General features: G+C 34.0%; 4 protein-coding genes across 4 annotated transcripts; 2 read left to right on the forward strand and 2 right to left on the reverse strand.

Moving 5' to 3' along the window:
* The first annotated feature begins 1,085 nt into the window (after positions 1-1,085).
* On the forward strand, positions 1,086-4,901 carry LOC123217595 (GRF1-interacting factor 3-like). Its single transcript, XM_044638683.1, has 5 exons — positions 1,086-1,259; positions 1,361-1,458; positions 3,207-3,283; positions 4,116-4,200; positions 4,278-4,901. Exons 2-5 carry the CDS (start codon positions 1,381-1,383, stop codon positions 4,665-4,667), a joined length of 630 nt encoding a protein of 209 aa, XP_044494618.1. The 5' UTR covers positions 1,086-1,259; positions 1,361-1,380; the 3' UTR covers positions 4,668-4,901.
* Positions 4,902-5,725: 824 nt separating this feature from the next.
* Positions 5,726-7,114, forward strand: LOC123215844. The gene has a single exon (XM_044636103.1). It carries the CDS (start codon positions 6,094-6,096, stop codon positions 7,027-7,029), a length of 936 nt encoding a protein of 311 aa, XP_044492038.1. The 5' UTR covers positions 5,726-6,093; the 3' UTR covers positions 7,030-7,114.
* Positions 7,115-10,630: 3,516 nt separating this feature from the next.
* LOC123215944 (transcription factor MYC2-like) lies at positions 10,631-12,402 on the reverse strand. Its single transcript, XM_044636262.1, has one exon. It carries the CDS (start codon positions 12,164-12,166, stop codon positions 10,781-10,783), a length of 1,386 nt encoding a protein of 461 aa, XP_044492197.1. The 5' UTR covers positions 12,167-12,402; the 3' UTR covers positions 10,631-10,780.
* A 2,892-nt stretch (positions 12,403-15,294) lies between these two features.
* On the reverse strand, positions 15,295-19,387 carry LOC123216730 (rho GTPase-activating protein 3). Its single transcript, XM_044637270.1, has 5 exons — positions 18,597-19,387; positions 17,093-17,213; positions 16,863-16,982; positions 16,195-16,425; positions 15,295-16,095 (listed from the first exon to the last, which is right to left on the reverse strand). Exons 1-5 carry the CDS (start codon positions 19,088-19,090, stop codon positions 15,547-15,549), a joined length of 1,515 nt encoding a protein of 504 aa, XP_044493205.1. The 5' UTR covers positions 19,091-19,387; the 3' UTR covers positions 15,295-15,546.
* Positions 19,388-22,163: the final 2,776 nt, after the last annotated feature.

Below are 22,163 nucleotides of genomic sequence, written 5' to 3' on the forward strand. Positions count from 1 at the left end.
TTTTGTCACCCCCTCACCTCTCCTCTTCAATTTTGTCATTGGTTTCTTTGGCTCCCCAAGTGTGTTTTTGTTGGCCAAAGAAATAAGAAAGAGGGGAAAAAAAAAGAAAATAAAATAAAAATATTTAGAATGAATGTATAATTTGTTTGTATTATTAGGTCTGTAAATGATAACAACTTTGTTATACATTATACAAATTAACAAAAATACTCACTAACTTTTAAAACTTAAAACTAGAAATGGCAAGGCCCGAGTCACTCTACAACTCGGCTCAAACCCCCTATTTTTGGCATAGGTTGCAAAATTACGGATTAACCCATTAAACATAATAAAAATTTAAAATAACTAAAAACATAATGAAAATTATAACATATATATATATAGAGGTCATGTCATAGGTATTAATAGGTTAATAGATTTTAACCAATTGACAAGCCTAAGCAACGTAGGTTATGTTGGAATTGGTCGGATATATTTCACTATTATATTTATTAAAAATTAATATATAATTTTAACAAATAAGCAAAAAATTAAGCTTTTTAAAATTTTAAAAAATAAATAATCATCTTTCCTTCAACGATTGGATGGGAAATAATTTATTATATTTTAAAATTTTGTAATCAAACATGCCTTAGGATTTATATCTTTAAAGGTTGTATTATTAGCATTGATCACAGAAAGTTAAAATATTATCATTGCAGTAACAGAACGAGTAGTATTAGGTGACCGGGTGAGTCAGAACTTGATGAATGTAGTTAGTTAGAAATTTGTTTGTTACGTTGATTAAATAAACATGTACCGTTGATTTTACACGACAGGAAACGTTACATTTAACGATTTGTTCAAGTAAAACGTGTTATTACATGAACACAAGTGAATAGTTCTGTTAGAGGTACTGTAATAAAATTATGTCTATTGTGAAATGAGCGTTATCCCATCTGAAGGACCTCCAACTTAAAAGAAAGTTGAAGCCTCCTTCAATTGCAACCGCTTGAAAGCCCAAGCCCAATGAGCAAGTGGCTAAAGCTGACAAAATGCGGTCCGACCCTCCCTGAACAAAGCATATAAAGCTTGGTTAACGGGAAGACTGTGTAGTAGCGTGCGTTTTGTCTTTAAAGGACAGACCATATCTAGTTTTGTTCTGTTTGTTGACACTTTTTAAAAATTGTTTAGATTGCTCAACAACTTTGTCTCAAATTCTAGAAACCTCGTCCACATCTAAAACATCTTCTTTCTTACCTACTCACATACAGACACAGGTATATTTCTGTATCAAACTTTTTATTTTTTTTTTGGTTTTCATTTTATATTATTATTTGCTTTTAGGGTTTATTGGTTTGGGGAAGTTTTGTTTGATTAGGGTTAGGGTTCTGTTACAAGATGCAGCAGCCACCACAAATGATGCCCGTCATGCCTTCTTTTCCACCCACAAACATTACCACCGAGCAGATTCAAAAGGTGTAATTTCTTCGTTCTCTGCCGTTAACTTCTCTCATGCGTTTATATACAGGAACTGTGAAGAATATGTCCGTTTCCGTGTTTATATGTCATAATATCCATTTCGAGTTCCTTGTGGTCTGTTTAAAATGATGGTCTACAATTGAGGAGACTTAAGTGTTCTGAATATTTTGTCAAAGTGGTTTACTTGGTTGACATGATGCTAAATGAGCGTTTTAAAATTTGAAAGGAAAATAGCGGGTCTGGTAATTTAATAATGGCAGTGCCTTTCTTCTTATGCCCGAGACAAGTGCGTTTGTGCTTAAAATATATTATGATAGACTTTCCTTGACTATGATGATGTTTGTGGGGAGGATCGAAATTGGATTTTGAGATTCCTGATGCCAGTTACAGATTTGTGACAACACGTTGCAAAACCCTCTCCTAGAAGGGAATATAATCAATATTGTAGCAGATTGTGTAAAATTATAAAATATCATCATAATTGATTTATTTCATTGTCAATTGGAACAAATATGTATGCCTATTTTGTTGTGATGCATGCCTTACAATATGGAAATGTAACAGATGATTGGTAATTCTATCAATGTTGTGATTATGTTTTGAAAATTGTTAATTATAATTTGTTGCAAATTTGCCTTAGCTTTATGACGTATGTATGTATGTTCGTTCATGATCTGGTTTTAGTGATTTTCTATATCTTTATCTGTTTATTTGTTGAAGTGCATCTCTATCATTTCTAACTGCACAGACTTTTTAAGTGGACAAACTTCTCTGGCTGAGATTTCGAGCCACTATCCAATCAAAAGCAGTGGGTTGGAGGCTGTACAGTAAGGATTATGAATACTTACTGTCATGCAAGGTATTTGATGCTGGTGTGTGAGGTGGGGCGTTATGAGATTTGCAAGAGGTGAATCTAGCTGCTGTGGAAATAAGGGGGTTTATAGACTGTTTTGAGAGCATGCACTTGAGCTCTGATCATGAAATCCCATCTGCAAACATGAAATATTTGCAGATATTTAGGTGTTGAAGTATGTTTCAAAGGTTTTTTAGGTAATACATACACATTTTTATTGACTAAAGAAATACTACTTTGGACTTTATATGCATTCTACACAATTGAGATCAACACACATTAAGTGTTAGCAGATTTGAGAAGGCTTTGGAGTGTGTTTCGAAGGTTTTGTGGGCAATAAATATGCACTCTTTATTGACTAAACTCTAAAAAAATTCAAAAATGTTTTAATGGGTTTAGTGGGCAATTTAATGCATCTATTCAAGGTAGTACAGGAAAATATATTTGGTTGCACGGAGCTCCTTTGTTACTGCAAGTGCACAGCTAACCTCAGGGTTTTTATTTTTCTTTTTACCATTTCATAGCGTGATTGTCTTTCTTCTGAAGGCCAAAGTATAGCAAAGGAAAACCTGAAGTGGTCTTTATAAGCTTCCTAAGGAATGTTTTATTAATCATGAAAGTTGGATAAATTGCTATCCACATTGGGTAGGAAGTTTGTACTCAATTTTCTTTACTTTCAAATTTTCTAGATCTTCTCTATGGCTTTTTCAAAGAGGCATTCTAGGCCAATGATATATCAAATTGAATATCTTTTTGCTGTGATTTTTACTTTGTCGGATTTATTTTTGTATGTCCTATTTATTTGTGACTTTTTCATGGTCTGAGCTTGACGATTTATTATTTGTTGATATGGATTGATAAATGTTTGATTCATCTTTATTAATGTTTGCAGTACCTTGATGAGAACAAAAAGTTGATTTTGGCAATTTTGGACAATCAAAATCTTGGAAAACTTGCAGAGTGTGCACAGTGAGTGACTCATCAACTCTCTCTCTCTCCCTTCTCCCTCTATTCCTCTGTGTTTATTTTTATGAAGTTGGTTTGCTAGGTTCTAAGTAATATGTGAGTGTTATATGATAAGTTCACATTCTATTTTGTAAACATATAACCCTAAATAGCTTTTTTTTTCTTTGGGGGGTGGGAATAGCAGACACTTTTTATTGCACATAAAAGTTATTTTTTTTGTTGTTTGTTTTCTTTAAACTAAACTAAAAGTGTATTATTGTTTATACATATGTTAACTTGAGAAACATTTCTAGTTTTCATGACCTAATGTTATCACTTCTAATTTTTGTTGGATGTCTACATTGTAAATGAAGGACATTTGTTGTAATTGATGCATTTTTTCAGTATATTTGATTCATATGCTTATTGAGTTATTGATATGATGAAAATGATACTTAGCACTACATCTCCCATTTGAAGCAGTCAGGATAATTTAGATTGGAATTCGGTTGTTTTAAGTCTTGATTTGTTGAGAACATGAAAGGCTTTCTTGTAACTTTTGTTTGCTGATAATGCACAAATCTCTTGGTTTGTGCCTGGATATTGAGCTAATGATGTGAATTTTAGACAACAAAAAGGAAGGCATAGCTGCATTACATTCAACCTCAAGATATGGATTTTTGTGCTATAGAATTTGAATGATGAGATTTTTGGAATATAATTTTTTAACACATTTATCTCGCACTTCTGTAGGTGTGTACAACGAGAGCATATATGTGTGTGCAATTCTGCTTCATGTTTTTAATTTTATTTGGTATTGGTATTGGTATTGTGTAATAAGATCTTTTTGATCCAGGTACCAAGCTCAGCTTCAAAAGAATTTGATGTATTTAGCTGCAATTGCTGATGCACAACCTCAGGCACCAGCTATGCCTCCCCAGGTGAAAAGTGAACTTGACCAATCTTTTGTTAACTTTCTTCACCCTTGTTTACTCATCTATGCATTTAACATTTGCAGATGGTCCCACATCCTGCGATGCAAGCAGGGGGATTTTACATGCAACATCCTCAGGCTGCAGCAATGGCACAACAACCAGGAATTTTTTCACCAAAGATGCCATTACAATTCGGTAACCCTCACCAAATTCAGGATCCACAGCAACAGCTACATCAGCAACATCAAGCTATGCTAGGACAAATGGGAATGAGACCTGTTGCTGGCAACAATGGCATGCATCCCATGCATGCTGAGAGCACTCTTGGAGTTGGCAGCAGTGCAGTGGCTCCTTCAGCCACAGGCCCAAATGATGTCCGTATTGGAAGCAAGCAAGACGCTTCTGATGCTGGGACAGGTGCTGATGGTCAGGGCAGCTCAGCTGGTGGACATGGTACTGGTGAAGGAGATTAGGCGAAGTGACATAATCCCATGTGTGGTTGACTGTGGTTGTTGATAGTATGTGCCTCTTACAGTACAACTGCTATCGCTCCAGAGATGTTTGGTAGACGGAGCTTAGAATTGAAATTTTCTGTTACTCTTAAACTTTTAACAGATTAGGTAGTTGTGTTGTAAGAGAGTCTTTGCATGCTGGTGAATGAATTACAATTCAGAAAGGTGAGATAATGGCAGTCTTAATTGTGAAAAGAGAAGGCTGAATCATGTGGCCCCTACCTCCTTGTTTGTCATTTTGTAATAAATTGAAATGCGGGCATCGTATCTTAGAACTGGAGTTCGGCAACTGCCATCTTGTTTGGGGCAGTTGTAATTTAATTTAATCCAGCGCCCATAAAGTCTGGGAGTCACAACCATGGAAGGTGTTAAGTAGTACGGCAATGGTGGACCAAGCTAAAATTGTTTGGCTGCAAATTCATGACAGGGCACTTGGTGTCCATTTCGATGAAAACCTTTCCTCAGAAAAAATGACAGGTTGAATTTTGAGGAAGCGAAAGGAGAGGGAAAACGTTAAAAAGCGAAAGAGATCCACTGCGCCAGCATCAATCAATAAAGAAGAGAAAGAGAAATGAGCGTTGAAGGAATCTTTCAGTATCACCTGAAATACGCAGTTTGGATAAACGTGACATGGTTGATGAAGTGATCTGCCAACTAATTTGTGATTTATATGAGTTAAGGCATAGCCCTAGTATTAAGTTTCCAGATTTAATAAATAACCTTTCCCAACATTCATGCCAATCACTGTAAAAGCTATTTGCCAAGAGTTTCGCAACCCAACAACCCTTTGGTCGGATTTTTCAAGCAACCAACTGGGCGTGACACCATTATAAAATTCTTGTGACTGACTTAAATTATTTGACCGTCATTCTATTCAACCATTATTAAATGACTTGACACGAACGTTTTACCTAAAAATATTTAATAAAATTGTTAAAACTATGATCAAGTTTAAATAGACAAATTCCTGATGTCTTACTATCCGGTCACTGAAAGCAACACAAATCTCTCTGCTTCTGGACTAAGAAAGAGGCAATCTGAAAATCTTAACGGAATCATCATAAAGATTGAGCTAAGGGTCTTTTTCATCGGCCTTATCTGTGTAATAAACACGCTACCCTCTAAATTTGTCAATCCACATCATCCTTGGAAACTACTACCTCTTTTTTCTTTTTCTTCAAATTCTTCTCTTTGTAGTTGGTTATTTTTCTTCCTCAGCTTTCTTTTTCTGAGTAGTTTGGATCTGTATTAAACACAAGAGTTAAGAGTTATAGCTGGTGGTTGGTTCTCTCTCAAAGAAACCAACTATACAAAAATTTACTCATACAAATTCAATACTCAAAACCTTTCTTTACAAAATTTACTCTGAAAACTTATCCAAAACAACATGAAAGCCAAAGAAGACACTAAAGAACGCTCTATGCATCGCCACCGCCTACATAGAAACCCGACGATGTTTTGTCTTCTTATCATGCTATCCTACGCCTTGGGTTACATATCCTCCCGAACTTTAAACTCTTCGAAACATACACCACCACCGCCACCAAACTCTCCCAATCCCGCAATCTTCCAACACACCAACTTGCCCACCACCCAACTCGACAACTTCCGTGTCACCACTCGCTGTGCTAACTCAATTCCCCAGCAAAACACCCGTCAACTCATTATTGATCGACTCTTCAACGGCACCTCTCCTTATTCCAATTTCCCCCCGCCACATGTGACCCAACTTCTTCGCAGAAGACGCATCAAAGGATGGGGATCAGACGGCGCTGTATTTTCGCGCCTCATTAATAAAGTCAAGCCACATGTCATTATCGAAGTTGGCACCTTTCTTGGTGCCTCGGCTCTTCACATGTCCAACTTGACCCGCCAACTCGGGCTCGATACGCAGATTCTCTGCGTGGATGATTTTCGTGGGTGGCCTGGATTTCGCAATAGGTTCAAGGACATTCAGATGATAAACGGTGACGTTTTACTCTATTACCAGTTTATGCAAAATGTCATGTACTCAAATGCATCCGAATCCATTTTGCCCGTACCGTATTCTAGCGGGTCGGCTCTATCAACCTTGTGTGAGTGGGGAGTGGTAGGTGATCTCATAGAAATTGATGCGGGTCATGATTTTAACTCAGCTTGGGCGGATATAAACCGGGCGTGGCGGATCTTGAGACCCGGTGGGGTTATTTTCGGACATGATTACTTTACCGCCGCAGATAATAGAGGGGTACGAAGAGCTGTAAATTTGTTTGCAAAAATAAACGGTCTTCAAGTGCAAACTGATGGGCAACACTGGGTGATTGATTCTGCTGGTAATGGGTAGATTATTTTGTACATGTTTTCTGATACTACAGTCAGTCAAATTATGGTTAATTTTTTCTCCTTTAATAAGAAAAATGTTTGTCCTACGCATTGAATTGATTACAAATTGTAATTGGTACAAGTTCAATCTTTTTCTTTCAATTCATAAGAACATGAAAAAAAAAAGCTTACCACTTCATGTTTTCAATCAGGAAGGTCTTCAATACTATATGCTTTTTCAGGATCAACACCTGTAAAGAGTTTAACCATCACAAGCTTTACCATATGCCTTTTTTACAAGAAGGAAATGAGTTCCTTATCTGCCTTGTCCGTGAAGCCACTGTCATATTAAATGAACATACTTGACTTTTCCGTTCATTAATTGAAGTTATATTGTAAAATGCTGGGCCAGGCCAGAACGGGCTAGAATTACTTGTCCCATCTCATTAAAAAAGTTTGGACGGGACCAGGGTTACTTTTGTTTCACTATTTTCTTTTTGGGCAGGGTGCGATAAGATGGGCTTGATTATTCGGTTATTTAAAGAGGTTCATGCAAGTCACTTGTGTGATGAAATATTAATTTATTTTAATTTAAAATTATTTAATTATATAATAATATAATATTTTTTAATTTTTAATTTTATAAATTATAAAATTAAAATCTAACATTATCACCCAAGTCTCAACTAGATCCAACACATCAATAAATCAAATATTTAAAAAAAAGGAATGCAATTTCTTGTAATAACTATCTTTTTAGTAAGATCTTTGATTCTTAATACTTCATTAGAGTTTTTGTCAAAATATATATCAACTGAAAAGTTTGTAAATTAGTATTTAAGTAGTTTTTAGAAGAAAAAAAATTGAATAAAATTTTGTAAGATGAATCAATTTAATCATATCAGATTAATGGTTCTTTTGGAAACTTGAAATAGACATGGTGGTCCACCATAAAAGTAAAGAAGAAGAAGATGATGACCATGAATACGAGGCTAGACATTAGAATGCTTCTTTTTATGACTTTTTCACATGGAAGATGAAATTTTGTGGAAATCTTAGTAATATGAAATTTTAAATAGTGTGTTGATTTGCTGGAATCATTCAAGGTTGAATAAATAAAACGTGAGAAAATTTTAGAGGCGTAATCTTTGAAAAATCTTATATATGTTCACACAAAATTTGTTATATAGAATAATTTTTTATTAAAATATAAATGAGTTATGTTAGAAGGAATCATAATCAAAATTGAATAGATATATTTAGAATAAGAATTTAATCGTAGGCTTAATAAATTTTAATTTTAAAATATTATTAAAAAAATTTATTTTTGTATTTAAAATCTTAATTTCTTTTTAACACTCACAATTACATTACGGGCTTCTAATTCGCCCTTAAGTGTTAATTAAGTGAATAGTTCAATCAATTCCTTGTAACAAGGATGGCCGAAGAAAGGAAAGGTCTAGTTTCGTTTTTTTTTTTTTAATTTTTATGAAATATTGGGATTCTTGTTTACCGCAAATGTCTAGAGCTGTTGCCGATATTCGGATAATGGTGACGATGTTGTCGTTGTACTGTATTGTTAAATTTATCACGTGTCTGAAAATATGCAGCATGTCTTGTCAATTCAGTTCATTGCATTTGCATAAAATCAGTTAATATTTCAAAGTGGTGAAAAACATCCAATCGTAATTCACCATGTGATAAACATTCTAAAATCTATAAATAATCATGAAATGACTTATTTAGCCTCATTAACATTGACTTTACGTATGTGTTAAATCACACCAAACCAAACTGGCAAAAACAAAGGTTTAAACTGGACCTACAAATTACATCAGTAAAATTGTCATTTTTTACTCTAAAATAATAAAACAAATAAATTAATTATGGCGTCAACTCTCACGCGTCGAAAAGCCAAAATATATTCTATTACAATTAATGCCGATGACCTATGGGATGACGTTTTGAGATTGCAATAAATCCACGTGCATAATAAATTGTCACATAAAAATATAAATTATTTTATAAATATTATTTATTTTAAATTCAAAATTATTTAAATATATAATGATTTATATATATATATTTATTTATTTATTTATGTATTTAAAATAAATATACATAATTATTTATTTATTTATAACACCATTGCCTATAATTTATTTGAAATATGAGCGAAAAAACAAAATTTAATATTATGGTGAACCTTTCAACCATACTACCGATTGCTTCTAGTTGATGGTACATGCTCTTTCCATTCTGTCAAGTGTTTAATTTAAACCTCTATGTATTATTTCAAATGTTCAACTCACTTCACCTACTCACGAAATTATTCTACAGTAATCTCATATGAATTTAGAAATTAAAATAATAGTTTTTACATGTACTATGTTAAGGATGTGACGGGGCAACCGTCGGTTTGGTATATAAAGTATATGTGACTTTACAACGACATTTTGTATAGGCTTATCGCTCATGGTTGTTTATTGTCAATTCATGATCATGACATGAAACGGTGATAATCTACACTGCTCAGGTATATGTTCAATTATGACTTTGGAATTGGATGGACACACCTTTATCGTTGATTTTTTCATCTTGTAGATTCGGGTGATGACATGCTTTTAGGGGTACAATGACTAGTGACTTTGGCATCAGTTCTAATGAAGTACAATAGTCTTACCTTGGCCTTCCACCCGAGTGACCCACCAACCTTTGAATTCCATCGAAAATATTGATTCAAATTGGTGTAAATATGATTGTACCAATTTGGATCGATATAATTGTAATTGTATTACAACTCCTCCTTCTTGGAAGGAGATATGACAAAACTAATAATTTTATACTGATTTAATCAATTGAAATATTTAAATTTAAATTAATTTAAATTAAATATAAAATAAAATCATTTTTTAAACAGAATATAAACCTCAATTTACCTAATTTGAGTTAGTTTTTTTCAATTCAGACAGATGTTAAGTTGGGTCATGCTTGAGTCACTAAGATGGAATCCAGTCCAAACAGTAATTTCTGAACATTGTCTCTCTTGAATTTGTTCGATGAATATACAGTGGGTAGGGGCGTTTGACAGCGCCTATAACAGAGGATACTGCACAATGCAAACAGAAGTTCTCTCTTTTTCATCTGAAAATCTGGTCCAATCTCCAACCCCACTATCATTTATTTCTTCTGTTCATGATGTCGCGTCCAAACAAAAGAAGATTTAATTATTTGTTGTGACCTGTGATGTTTTGATTGGTTTCTCGTCTTCGAAACCTGAAAGCTTGTATACAGAATTTAATTATGCAGTGGAATCCCATGTCCCAAACACCCCCTTTTATCAATATATATCGTCCACATGCGAAGCAACAAAACTATATACTTTTGGCCAAGTGAATTTGCAGAAGAGCCCCACAACCAAAATAACCTTCTTTTTTTAATTATATTAAATACGAACGTGCGTGAATATATATCAGCATGTGCATTTACTTTGCCAAGGGCGATGCCGTGCGTTAGAGTTAGTATTATTTTATTTTTAATTTAAATTATTTAATTAAATATATATATATATATATATATATATATATATATATTTTATACATATAACACTAATCTCAAAAACGTACACAGAAATGTTTAACTTCATCTCTTCCCCATAATTTACAACGCATGTAAACAGAGCAAACTGACTTCAAGATTAACCATCATTTCAACATAGAGATTAAAGAACATAAACCTTTTGATTATAGGTACGAATTATAATAATAAGCTTACTACTGTTCTAGTCTACTAACAATGGCTGATCTGATGGCTCCTTCAGTTTTGAATTCTGCGGGGACCTTAACGACTACATCTTGAAGCAAGAGGTCATTGACACATGACATACTGGCATGGTGAAGTTGAAACTCCAGATCACGTAGAGCTCCCATTAACTTAGCTGATGGATGATTAACATTCTCAGATTGGACCCTAATCATAGCATCGTTGCCCAGAATTTTAACTTCAACTTCTAGATTGAACCCATCACCAGAGCTAGACCTAGTTTGATCCACAGATGTGGTTGTGCTCTGATTATCCATGTTATCGGAAGTTTCCACCTTCACTTTCTTCGACTCTCTTTGTAGGTGTGACTCAAGTTCATCTATCTTGCCCTTGAGTTCTTTTATATAAGACACTGCATCAGAGAGTAACGAAGCTTTGTCCATTCTTGACACATTCGGAACCACAGCTCTCAGTGCGTAGAATCGGTGGTTCAACTTCTCGCGCCGCTGTCTCTCTGCTTCAACATGGTTCAAGGGTGTTTCTCTTCCAAGACCCGGTTTTCTTCCTCTTTTCTTGGGTGTTTTTTTCTCTGTAATATTGGTGGCTGGAAGTAATCGATAATCAGAATCCGAATGTTCTGAATCCACCTTCTCCTCTGTGGCCATATCTTCCTCTTGTATTCCGGAAATTATTCCAATATCAGCAAAAGAGATGTTTCTGTCGAGGAAATGAATTGGCCCGGCTGCTGTGAGATCTGATCCGAAAAGAGACTTCACCTGCTGCACAAGACCCCAGCTCTCTCTGATGAAATCAGAGGAGCCCAATTCAAGAACCCCACATGAAGTTGGTATGGATACCAAAGTCTCAATGCCATGCATATGTGCTTCTTTAGCTCTTTCACAGTTGTAAAATTGCAATTCGTGGCCCCCAGATAACCACACCAAAGAACCTGTAGTGAGAGCCTTTCCAAGAATACCATCTCCAGCATTGAAGGATCGAGTGAGTGACATCATGTAGAACCATTCAGCATCCGTGACATCACTGCCGTCCATCATGGACATATGGATGTCATGGCTTTGATCCCCGATGAATGCTTGTTGGATTCCCTTGATGACCCTTCTTCTCTCCAAATTTAAAGAAGAAGACATAGTGTGGTTGCTAACGTTGTTCGGTTTAAGGGATGTATGTTTGGTGGGTTGAAAATGCCCATCTCCCCAAGACAACATAAGGTGGCCATCATCATCGTTTGATTTTTGCCAGAAAATGGCATAAGCCCACCAATCTGGTTGGCTCTGGACTAAAAACTGAAGCCTTTGCTGGAGAGTTGGAGGTGGAGTTTCAGGAGTTAAAGAGACTAGAGAAGAAGATGAAGAAGGAGAGATTATCAGATCATCCATAGCTTTTTGTGCTGACTCAAAGAGAAAAATAGGTAAAGAGCGAGTGGTTTAAAGATGGAGAAGAAAAACCAGGAATCTCAAAAAGGAGAGAAAAGAGTGAAACTTTGTTTCTACACAATGTAGGGAAATATTCCCTATCACATATAGTTGGAGGGCATAAAGAGAGAATTATTTATCAGAGAGATACTTCATACCAAAAGGAGCAGCAATTTGCCAAAAACAGATTTAAGTAGAATGGTGATAGTTAAAAGGGAAAAGAATTTACACTCGAAGGCTGGCTATGGCATGGTAAATGGGTAATGGGTTATAAACGAGTTGATGGTGAGTGAAAAACAGAGAAAGGACTGAAGTTGGTGGTGTGAGGGTGAGTAGGACCAAATGGTCCAATTCGTTTATTGACTGCATCACTATTAGACACCACTAGCACGTGAAAAGAAAGCAACGGATGCAGCACCGGACACCGGTGGGCTCACGTCAATTATAACTTTTTTTAAATATAAATGAGCAAACGACTATTTATTTATTTATTTATTTATTTTTCTATCTTAAGTCCATCCTCCTCGTCAATTTTAACTACAAAGGGTAGTTAGACAATTTTTTATCACAATTTAAATCTTAATTATAATTTTTAAAAAATATAAATCAAAAGTAATTTTATTTTATTTTTAATCAAATCTATTCTTTTTCACATTTCACTGCAGTGAAAGTGTGTAATTTTAAAATTTAAAGACAAAAATGTATTATCTAAGAATTTAAAATATAAAATAAATCAAGAATTTAATTTTAAATGTCTCTTACTCTCAATGAGGTATCCCTCTCAAGTGTTTTTAACACTCATCTCTGACATCGATTGATGGTGTGTCTTCAATAGAGATAAAAATAATTTATTTTTATGTCTTTGTCATCAATAAAGATGTATTATTGATATTTGTATCTTTATCTCTAATAAAGATAAATCACAAATAAATGCCAAAAATTAGCGTTGGAGGTATTATTAAAAAAAGAGACATTATTAGAAGAAAGAGGGTGTCAAAAAAATTATTATTTGACAAAGTTTATCTTAAAATTTTGAAACCATAAAATAAAAAATAAAAAATTTTAAAATCTGATATTAAAAAAAATAATAATTCTTTAAATTAAAAAATTTTATTATCTTTAATATATTATTAATAAAATTTAAATCTATATTTTCTTCCACGTTAAATCCGGTTTATTACGATTGCAGGAGGGATACACTTGATCTCTTTGAATAACTCCGCTTTTCTGTCCGTACAATTATTGTCACTCGTATCAAATCTATTTATTTTTTCAAGGAGTCGTGGTATGTACGGTCTGTACAATTTTGTGACGCGTGCGTAGGTGGACATCTGGCTGAAGCGCTTGCTTTCTTCTTGCCGGGAGGAAGTTTCTGAGAGGGAAAAGCTTCTTGCCTTGTATGGGAACAGTTTGTATGTACTTCTGCTATGTTTCTCTGGTTCCGTCTCTGGCTGCCTTTCCTTCTGAGTTCTCCATCGATACAAATAACAAGCAATAATTAAAATAATAAATAACTCTAAATTTCCCTCAAGCAATAGTTATTCAAGATTCTTGTGTCACAATCTATGAAATAAAAAAAGGACTAGTTGAAATTAAATTTGTCTTAGAGCTGCCAAATGTTACGTTTAATATTTTAATTGGTGGCATAAAAGAAATTTGCAAGCAGGGCCATATTTTGCAGGGGATTAATAAACGTCTACGTGTGTCGATCCAGTATCAAAATAAAGTTAAGACATAGCTGCACGTGCTCAATATCAACGGCTGCTATTGCAGCAACCAGCATGTGACATGTGTTCCATTAATATGATCAATTTCATAGTAATAAACTATCATTCAGTGTAAGTGCTTTATTGAGGCTAAAGGACTTACTCTCTCTGAAAGATTGGTCAATTCTTTAATTTTTACCCTCAAAGTTATTAAAATTTAAATATTTCTCTGATAGCTAATTTTGTTAAAAAGTTTTATTCAGAGTAAAAATAAAATCTTTATTTTATAATAATATTAAAAAATATAATTTTATCTAAATTTTAAAAACTAAATTTAAAGTTTGAAAAACAAGGATTTGAAATCTAAATTTGAAAAACTAAATTTATAATAATATTAAAAAATATAAATTTGAAAAACTAATAATTTTACTATATTTAAAGTTTTTTAGTTTTAAAAATTTTTTTTTTTTTAAGATTTTTTTTCTCTAACTACTATTTCTGACAACAACAACAACGATTACTATCTTTAAAAGTAATTTTATTTTTTCTTACTTTTTTAAAATTTAAAAACTAACAATTTTATTTAAATTTAAATTTTTTAATTTTAAAAAGTAATTTTTTCTCACATTTTTTAGGTTTTTTTTCTCCAATTACTTTCACTGACAATAGCAATAACTACTATCTCTATCTTTTTCTTCTCTTCGGTTGTTTCTCTCCTCAATGGAGGAGAAACCACATTATTGACAAAGAGACGAAATCATCTTCATATCTTTATCTTTTAGGTTTTTAAAATTTTATAAATAAAAATTTCAAAATAGATCAAATCTTGAGCAAGAATAAGTCTTTTAAATAATATAAATTAATGTGAGTGCTCTAAAAGAGATCCACAATGAGATTTTTTTTTAATATGATTATCAGAGATAAGACTATGACATATTTATTTTTATTAAATAAATACTATTGAAATTTTAAATAAATTATGATCTTTAATGTTTGACTCAATCTAATTTGCCATATCTAGCAAGGGATGATGACAGAGTCTATTCCAATCAAAAACTAATTTAAAAATGTCACAACATTATAATGACAGTGTGTGACATTAAGTAAATAAAATAAACGTTAATTACAAAGTTAGAGACGTCCAAAACATATTTGGTTTATTAATAGATTGAAATTTAAATAATGGTCATCATCAAAAACATGTGGAATGCTCAGAATTATTGTGATTAGAATATTGGGTAAAAACCACAACAGTATAATCTTGCGAATCTTTACTTTATATAATTAATCTCATAAAATTTTGCTGGCGTCTTAATTTGTGGGAAAGATGAAAGTGATAACAAATTACCGGGAAGACAAATAAGGGAAGACACTTGGACTAGCTGATGAAGGATAAACAGTCTTCTTAAATTTTCCAGTTTCAGTGTAACAAAACGTTACCATAAAAGGAGAGAGCCAGGCCTTTCCTTAAGATTTATTGTCTATCTATATAACTAGAGCAACAGTTAGGGTGATTAAACAAACAGCAACTTCCAGAATTTCCTTTTCTGAATAGAAAATTAACCAGACACTAATATCTATGCTAACACCATCACAAACAAGTGATCTAAAGACAGAAATTGTACATACAAAGATACGTTAAGTGTACAGCATATCATTTCCATGCTTCTCACCCCCTTCAGTAGTATTTACAATCCCAAGATTTATGGTCGTCTTTGTTGGCTTCCCCAACTGAAATACAGGATGTTTGCATAGCCTCCTCACTCCTTTTCTTAAACTTAGCCAGTCTCCATTATCATATCCATTTGCTAATGCCCCCGTCTCACACATTACAGGCGTGCTGCTACCTGATACAGACTCAAATTCCTCTTCTCCATCACTCTTCTTCTCAAATCTCCAGAAGTTCTCAGTTTCATATTCCAGTCTACCCAAAGTGGTAGCCCTCATGAACTTGTCAATGGCAGGCCCTTCAGAGGCAGAAGAATCCTTGGTTACATCAAAGGAATTCCTCTTGCTAATGTTTGATGAATGGGAATCATTCATATTACTGGATGAATCAGAACGTGATGAGAGCAACCTAGACTTGCCAGCTGATTCCTCCCTCTCGCGAATGGTTTTTAAGATGAGTGTCTTAAGGAAGTTCATTACTTGCACAGCATGAATTAAGGCAGTCAAGGGATCTGCCATCTGAAGCAAAATCAGAAAATATCTTATTAGACCATAAACATAGAGTGCCCTATACCAGAATGATGTAATGAAAAGATGATGAAAAATGTTTTAAGAAACCTGAGTCATGTTTGGTGCAAAAACCATAGCAATGTTGCGTGCATTCATCTTGTTGTACTGTTCATGCTGCACAACATCTGCCATCAAGTTGATAGCCCAATCAAGCAGAGCAGCTTCTGTTGGAGGAAGTAACTTCACAAGTTGAGTGCAGTCACCTTCTGTGTTGCAGTGCATCACCTGTTCAGGTGTGAGAGAATCAAGTACTCCTGTTGGAAGTTCTCTAAGCCATGCCTACAGAGCATCAGAAAAACATACAACCATCAACTAAAAGAGAATATACAGAACTTACATATAAACGGAATATACCAGCAAATCACAGAATAAATCTCCATAAACCATAAAATACAAGATGATATAACTATGAAAATCCCAGGGTTTTTATACTTGAAACAATCAAGTTTATCTATAGTAGCAATGCAACTTTCTGGCCTGCTGTTGAGAAACCAAATAATTCTTCCCTTCATGTAAAAAGCCAAATATAGCATGTTTTGACCGACTGACAAATTCCACAACCAAAGTTGTCAAATCACGAACATGAGAGACTTAGTTTAGGTCTTGAGAATGTGGCATTGAGAAAGTATAATGAGACAAATAAGAGTCATTAGCCATTTTACATTATGACACACACATATATAGAAAATACACACTCTGTGATCCTGAAAGCATACCTTTATCAAACCCGCCAAACAGTGGACATCAATTCCATGAGGCACTACACCCTTGTTAAGTTGGTTTCGCACAAATTCTTCTTGGCTGTTCTCAGCATTTATTCGGAATATTCCTTCAGCCTTCATGAAACACATGTAAACATTAATCAAGACCATTAATCTCCAATAAGAAAAAAAGCTAGCATTGATGCCAATCTTGCTGTATTTACAAAGAACAAGCACAAACATACTTTAAGGCCTCCTCCTGAATATAAATGTTTCTGCATCATGAGAAGAATTGTTGGCACACTGTTCCCTCTGTCATCATAAGAACACTGCATGGACTTGGCAGAAACTCCAAATACGCTTACACTGAACCAAAAAAAATTGCATCTTGTAATTAAACATAAGATGACAAACATGTGCGATGAAAGATAATAGTTGATCTAAACTTTAAAAACTAACGGCAAGGTTTTTTGAAAAGATAACCAGAAGCAATTGGCATGTTTTCCTGTTGGAGGCTCGATTTGGATGGGAGACGAAGATTGAAAAATTTTATTTAAGTTTAGAACCACAATTAGATTCTAATTTAGTTTAATTTAATATTATAGCAAAAATGATGATTTTACCTCAGGGTTTGGTTAAATCTAACCCCTTTATAGTATAGGGGAGAGAGATATCAAAGGGTGGGAGAGAGTTTGGCCTTATAAGTATATTAATATTTTTTAAGATTAAATGTATGCTATGCAATCTCTACCATGTAACTGAGAAATCTTGGACAATATTTTCCTCTCATACAACAGCCAAATGAGATCTGTATGCAAATTTTTAGTTCCATTTTTACCAGTGTATATCAATACAAGCTTCTATTACTGTCCTCTGCCAACCAGATAAAAAATACAGTTTAATCTAAGCCGAACAAATAAAGGTTAAGATAGGTCAGGCGAGGCAGACTAGTGGTGCACTTGAACACATCAACAGTGTCATTCGGTACCCATACTCCAGAATAACCATATCAACACTAAGGTTTTCATCAAGTCTTCCAATCAGAGCAAACCATCCACAAGAGTTACAGCAGAACAGTGTACAATAGTTCGTTGAAAGCAGTGACTACATGTGGATGGTACACAGAAATCATTAAACCACCATTATGATGTACAACAATTTCCTCAGTTTGGCCCCACCAATGCAGTTGGCAAAGTTTTTTCTGGTTGGGATGGTTGAGGATACATAAGGAATATACATGTAAACCGGTAAAAATAGAAATAAATTTAATGAGGTCACAATCACAAGCCCCACGAAAATTAATCGGTTCCATTTTAGCTTACTCACTGCTTAAGATTGATTGTGCAATTATAGAAAATTACCCTCTATTAAAGGATGGTTTGAGATAACATTCACAATTAATGCATTCCTGAATTAACGAGTTCATAATCCGAAGCCCAACCAAAATTCGAAGGTTCCATTTAGGCTGATTTACTACTTAAGTTGGAATCATGCAACTGTAGAAAATCTCTGATAATCATAATGTACGATTTAAGATCAACCTAAGGGAATTAATGCATACATGAATAAATTGGGGTTTTATCAAATTAAATTCTCCATATTCCATTCATAAAGTCCATGTAAAATTTCAGTAAGGCAAAGCAATCAGATGATATTTTGCTCGTATCAAATTCCCAAGTAATATCTTAGAAAATGTATATGAAGCTGTCATATATAAATTATCTCAATGAAATTCAAACACCAACAAACCTGGCGCTGGGAGCTCTGCTTAGAACCTCAGGCTCAAGCTCAGTAGGCAAACCAAGAAAGCCATTAAACCTATCGAAAGTCACGTGTGACACGTGTTTAACTTCAGTTGGCCAACTAATATCCATCGAAGATACAACATCTTCTCTTTCAACATTGCATGTAACCAACGACTTCCTCAAAGCGGCCACCAAAATATCCAGAATCTGAAATTGGTTACCGTTCGGATGGCTCCGTGCAGAATTACCACGTTGCCCCTCATTTCTCCCTCCTCCGAATCTCAATCCTGGACTTATAAACGGGGTAGAGTTGGAATTTCTCGAAATAAGATAACCACCAGTCTCATCCTCCGATTCAAAGTCCTCGTCGTCGTCTTCTTCTTCGTCACCATCGTCGTTGTTTTTGCTGCCATGGTTAAAAAATGGAGTGGGAGGAGCGGAATTGAACTCCGTGAGCCCAATAAGTCCGCAAGATTTAGATCGAAAGAGTCGCGTCATTGAAACAGTTGTGTTTTAGAAAGAAATAAATTTAGTAATGGCAATGATAAAAAGAGGTGAGACGGAATATGAATTAAAAATAAATATATAAATGCAAGATTGAGAGAGAAGAGTCCATAACAAGAGAAAGGATGGATTATTTATAACAGAGAAAAAAAAAATGAGGCGGTGGGTGTTAGAAGAAGAAGAGAGAAGAGGACGATAGAGCTTTCTTGAAAGAGAGAAGATGAATGATTATGGTTGAAGAGATAAACAGTAGATATGGTAATGCGGAGAGGGGTGATGCTGATGAAGACATTTGGTTTATTTATTTATTTATTTTTTTAAAAATTGGGTGAGTGAAAAAAGTGAAGGATTTATTAGCTTTTGACTCAAAAGAGAAAGATGGTTGACAACTGGAGACTTGGAGAATAAACATGATATGAGCGTGTTGCGTTTTGTTTTTTTGGACGTTCTTGGTAAAGTTAAAGAGTAGATTAATTGAATTGAATTGAACTCATCAATTTTGGTATTGAAACGACCCAAATGTACATTAAAACGAATTCTTTGCTTTTTGTGAGAGATTTTGAAGGACCAATTCTTGATTTGTATTTTGTTTGACAGTCCTGACATTACACTCACGTGGGCACATGGGAATTGTTCCTTTCTGTTCCCAACACAAGCAACCTTCGCTAATTAAGTTGCCCTTGTGAAGGATACCACTCAGTAAGGATCACTAATTATTGGGACACAAGAAAAAGCCTCATGGTCCCATTCATTCCTAATTATACATTTGATGATAAGTAATAACCAAAGTATAGCCACAAGGAGTGGCATTTGAACATTTCCATGCAAAAATACAACAATACGACACTACTTTTCCGGTGGATGTTGATTTGATGATGGTTTTACACGGTCCACCATTTTTCCCTGTTCACATGTGTGTCATGTCGTCTGCTAGCTGCCATTCATTTTATTCACAGGCATTTGCATTATTTTTCATAACGTCCAGAGGTGCTAGCGAGGGTTGGTTAAACTGGCATTTGCCGTAACTTTTTGGAAGATTTCTTTGCAGTTTTCTTTACTGCCGGAAAACCTAATAGACTTACTGTGTTTCCAAGTGTCTTCCCAGTGGAAAACATATTGTTCTGATAAGGACTTAGTAACAATTCAATGCTGTGCTGGACTCAATAATATAATATAATCAGCAAAACTTCAGAAAGAAATAGTCCTAATATTCGGATGCTGACTGCTTCATCTACTGTATTCTTGTTGACCATTACACTCCAAATTAAGAACAGTTAATGACGACAATAACAAGGGGATATTATATTCATAACAGTCATTTTCTGTATGATATGATAGGAGTTACATCTTGTGTTTTTTGGACTCAAGCCAAGTTCCATGCTAATGGAAATCAGATCAAATATTGACCGAAATTATGGCATTTGAGGTTTATTCATAGAGATGATGATCCTAACATCCTACCAAATCTGTGCCGGTCAAAAGTTCTTATTTATGCTAGCTTGTCGTCAAAGCTCAGCAGATCATACAATAAATAAGTATAATAATAAAGAGAAAGGAGGTGAAGCAATATCTATAAGTTGTGGTGTTTGAGTTCCTTTCAAGCTACTCCAAAAATATCATGTCAATCCCCCAACCAGTTTCAGGTTAGGTGAAGCCATTCATGTTTGTAATGACCTAACAAAAGCACCAACTAGAATAAACTTGTTATCTGATTCCTTGTTTTAAGTTTGAAGGCATTTAAATATTGGACTTGATTTAGCCTGAGCAACCGGAAGTTCAACGTAATTCAAATCAATTCAGTCTTACTCCAAGTAGCTTCAGATAATTCCATTTGCCAATTCATGAAACCCAGTATATGGAATAGGTCTTAACGACTGATGTTGGATAGAAGGTACCCTTATCCCTATCATTCATTCATGTATCTGGACTCAATGTTGACGGGCTACAATCATTGGTAAAGCGACATCAACATGAGAAAATGGGCCAGATAGTTTGAGCCCATTTTTTTCGTGCTCATTTAACAGCGGCCTATAAATTGCTCCGCACAACCACCGCCTCGTGCATCCATAGCATTAAACTTTGGGGTTTCTTTTTTTTTTTTAACCAAAAATTTTATCTAATTAAATAAAATAAATCAAAAATTTTATTTTAATATATTATTAAAAGAGATTTAAACTTATTTTTTTATATAAAATCTTATATTTTATCGTACAAATTACCCATTAGGAGTACATTAAACATTAGTTAGTTTTGTCATGTACTTTTTTAAATATGTGTAAATTTTTTATATTATTATTATGATTTAAAATTAGTGGGCACAGATTAATAAGATGTAAGTATAAATAAATAATTATTATATTTAATGGTCAAATTAAAAAAACAATAAAATATCATTTCACGTAAATATTTTTAATATAATAATTAAAATTATTAAAAATAAATAAAATAATAACAAAATTAAAAATGAATTTATCTCGGTTGCATTTCTTTAGCAGTATGACGAAGGGTTTTATGATTAGGTCAACTAAATTCGGTAATTAGTCTTGCTTAATGTTAATGTTGCAGTATTAGCCTAATCATGAAAATATCTAACGGACCATTAATGATGTTTTGCACTGTAAATTCCCACCATGTCATTCTTTCGCTAATCATTCTTCAACAAACAGCCACAAGCTGGGTTGGTCTTAGTTCCGGTATCATCTTCCAATTACTATTACAGATCTTAGATTTAGCATATTCTAATAAGGTCAAAAGTAATGGCATGGTAATGATTATTTGCCATCTCTGATAAAGGGACCCAAATGGAGAAATTTGTAGGTCACAATTGTCAACGGCTTAAATTTGTATGCACATGATTATTATTTTATTTGACATTTTCAGAAACTTACCATTATTTACATAATTAATATGTGTTAATAAATCCAGCTCAATTGGTACATTATATTATAGTATGAATGCAACAAATGATTTAATCTACCCCTACCTATCCATCTATACCTACTTGTCCATATTTAATCTCATTTGCAGAAATTCAAACAATTAAATATGATTTATTTCCCCCAAGCTT

The sequence above is a fragment of the Mangifera indica genome, chromosome 5 (assembly GCF_011075055.1).
Source record: "Mangifera indica cultivar Alphonso chromosome 5, CATAS_Mindica_2.1, whole genome shotgun sequence".
Lineage (NCBI taxonomy): Eukaryota > Viridiplantae > Streptophyta > Magnoliopsida > Sapindales > Anacardiaceae > Mangifera > Mangifera indica.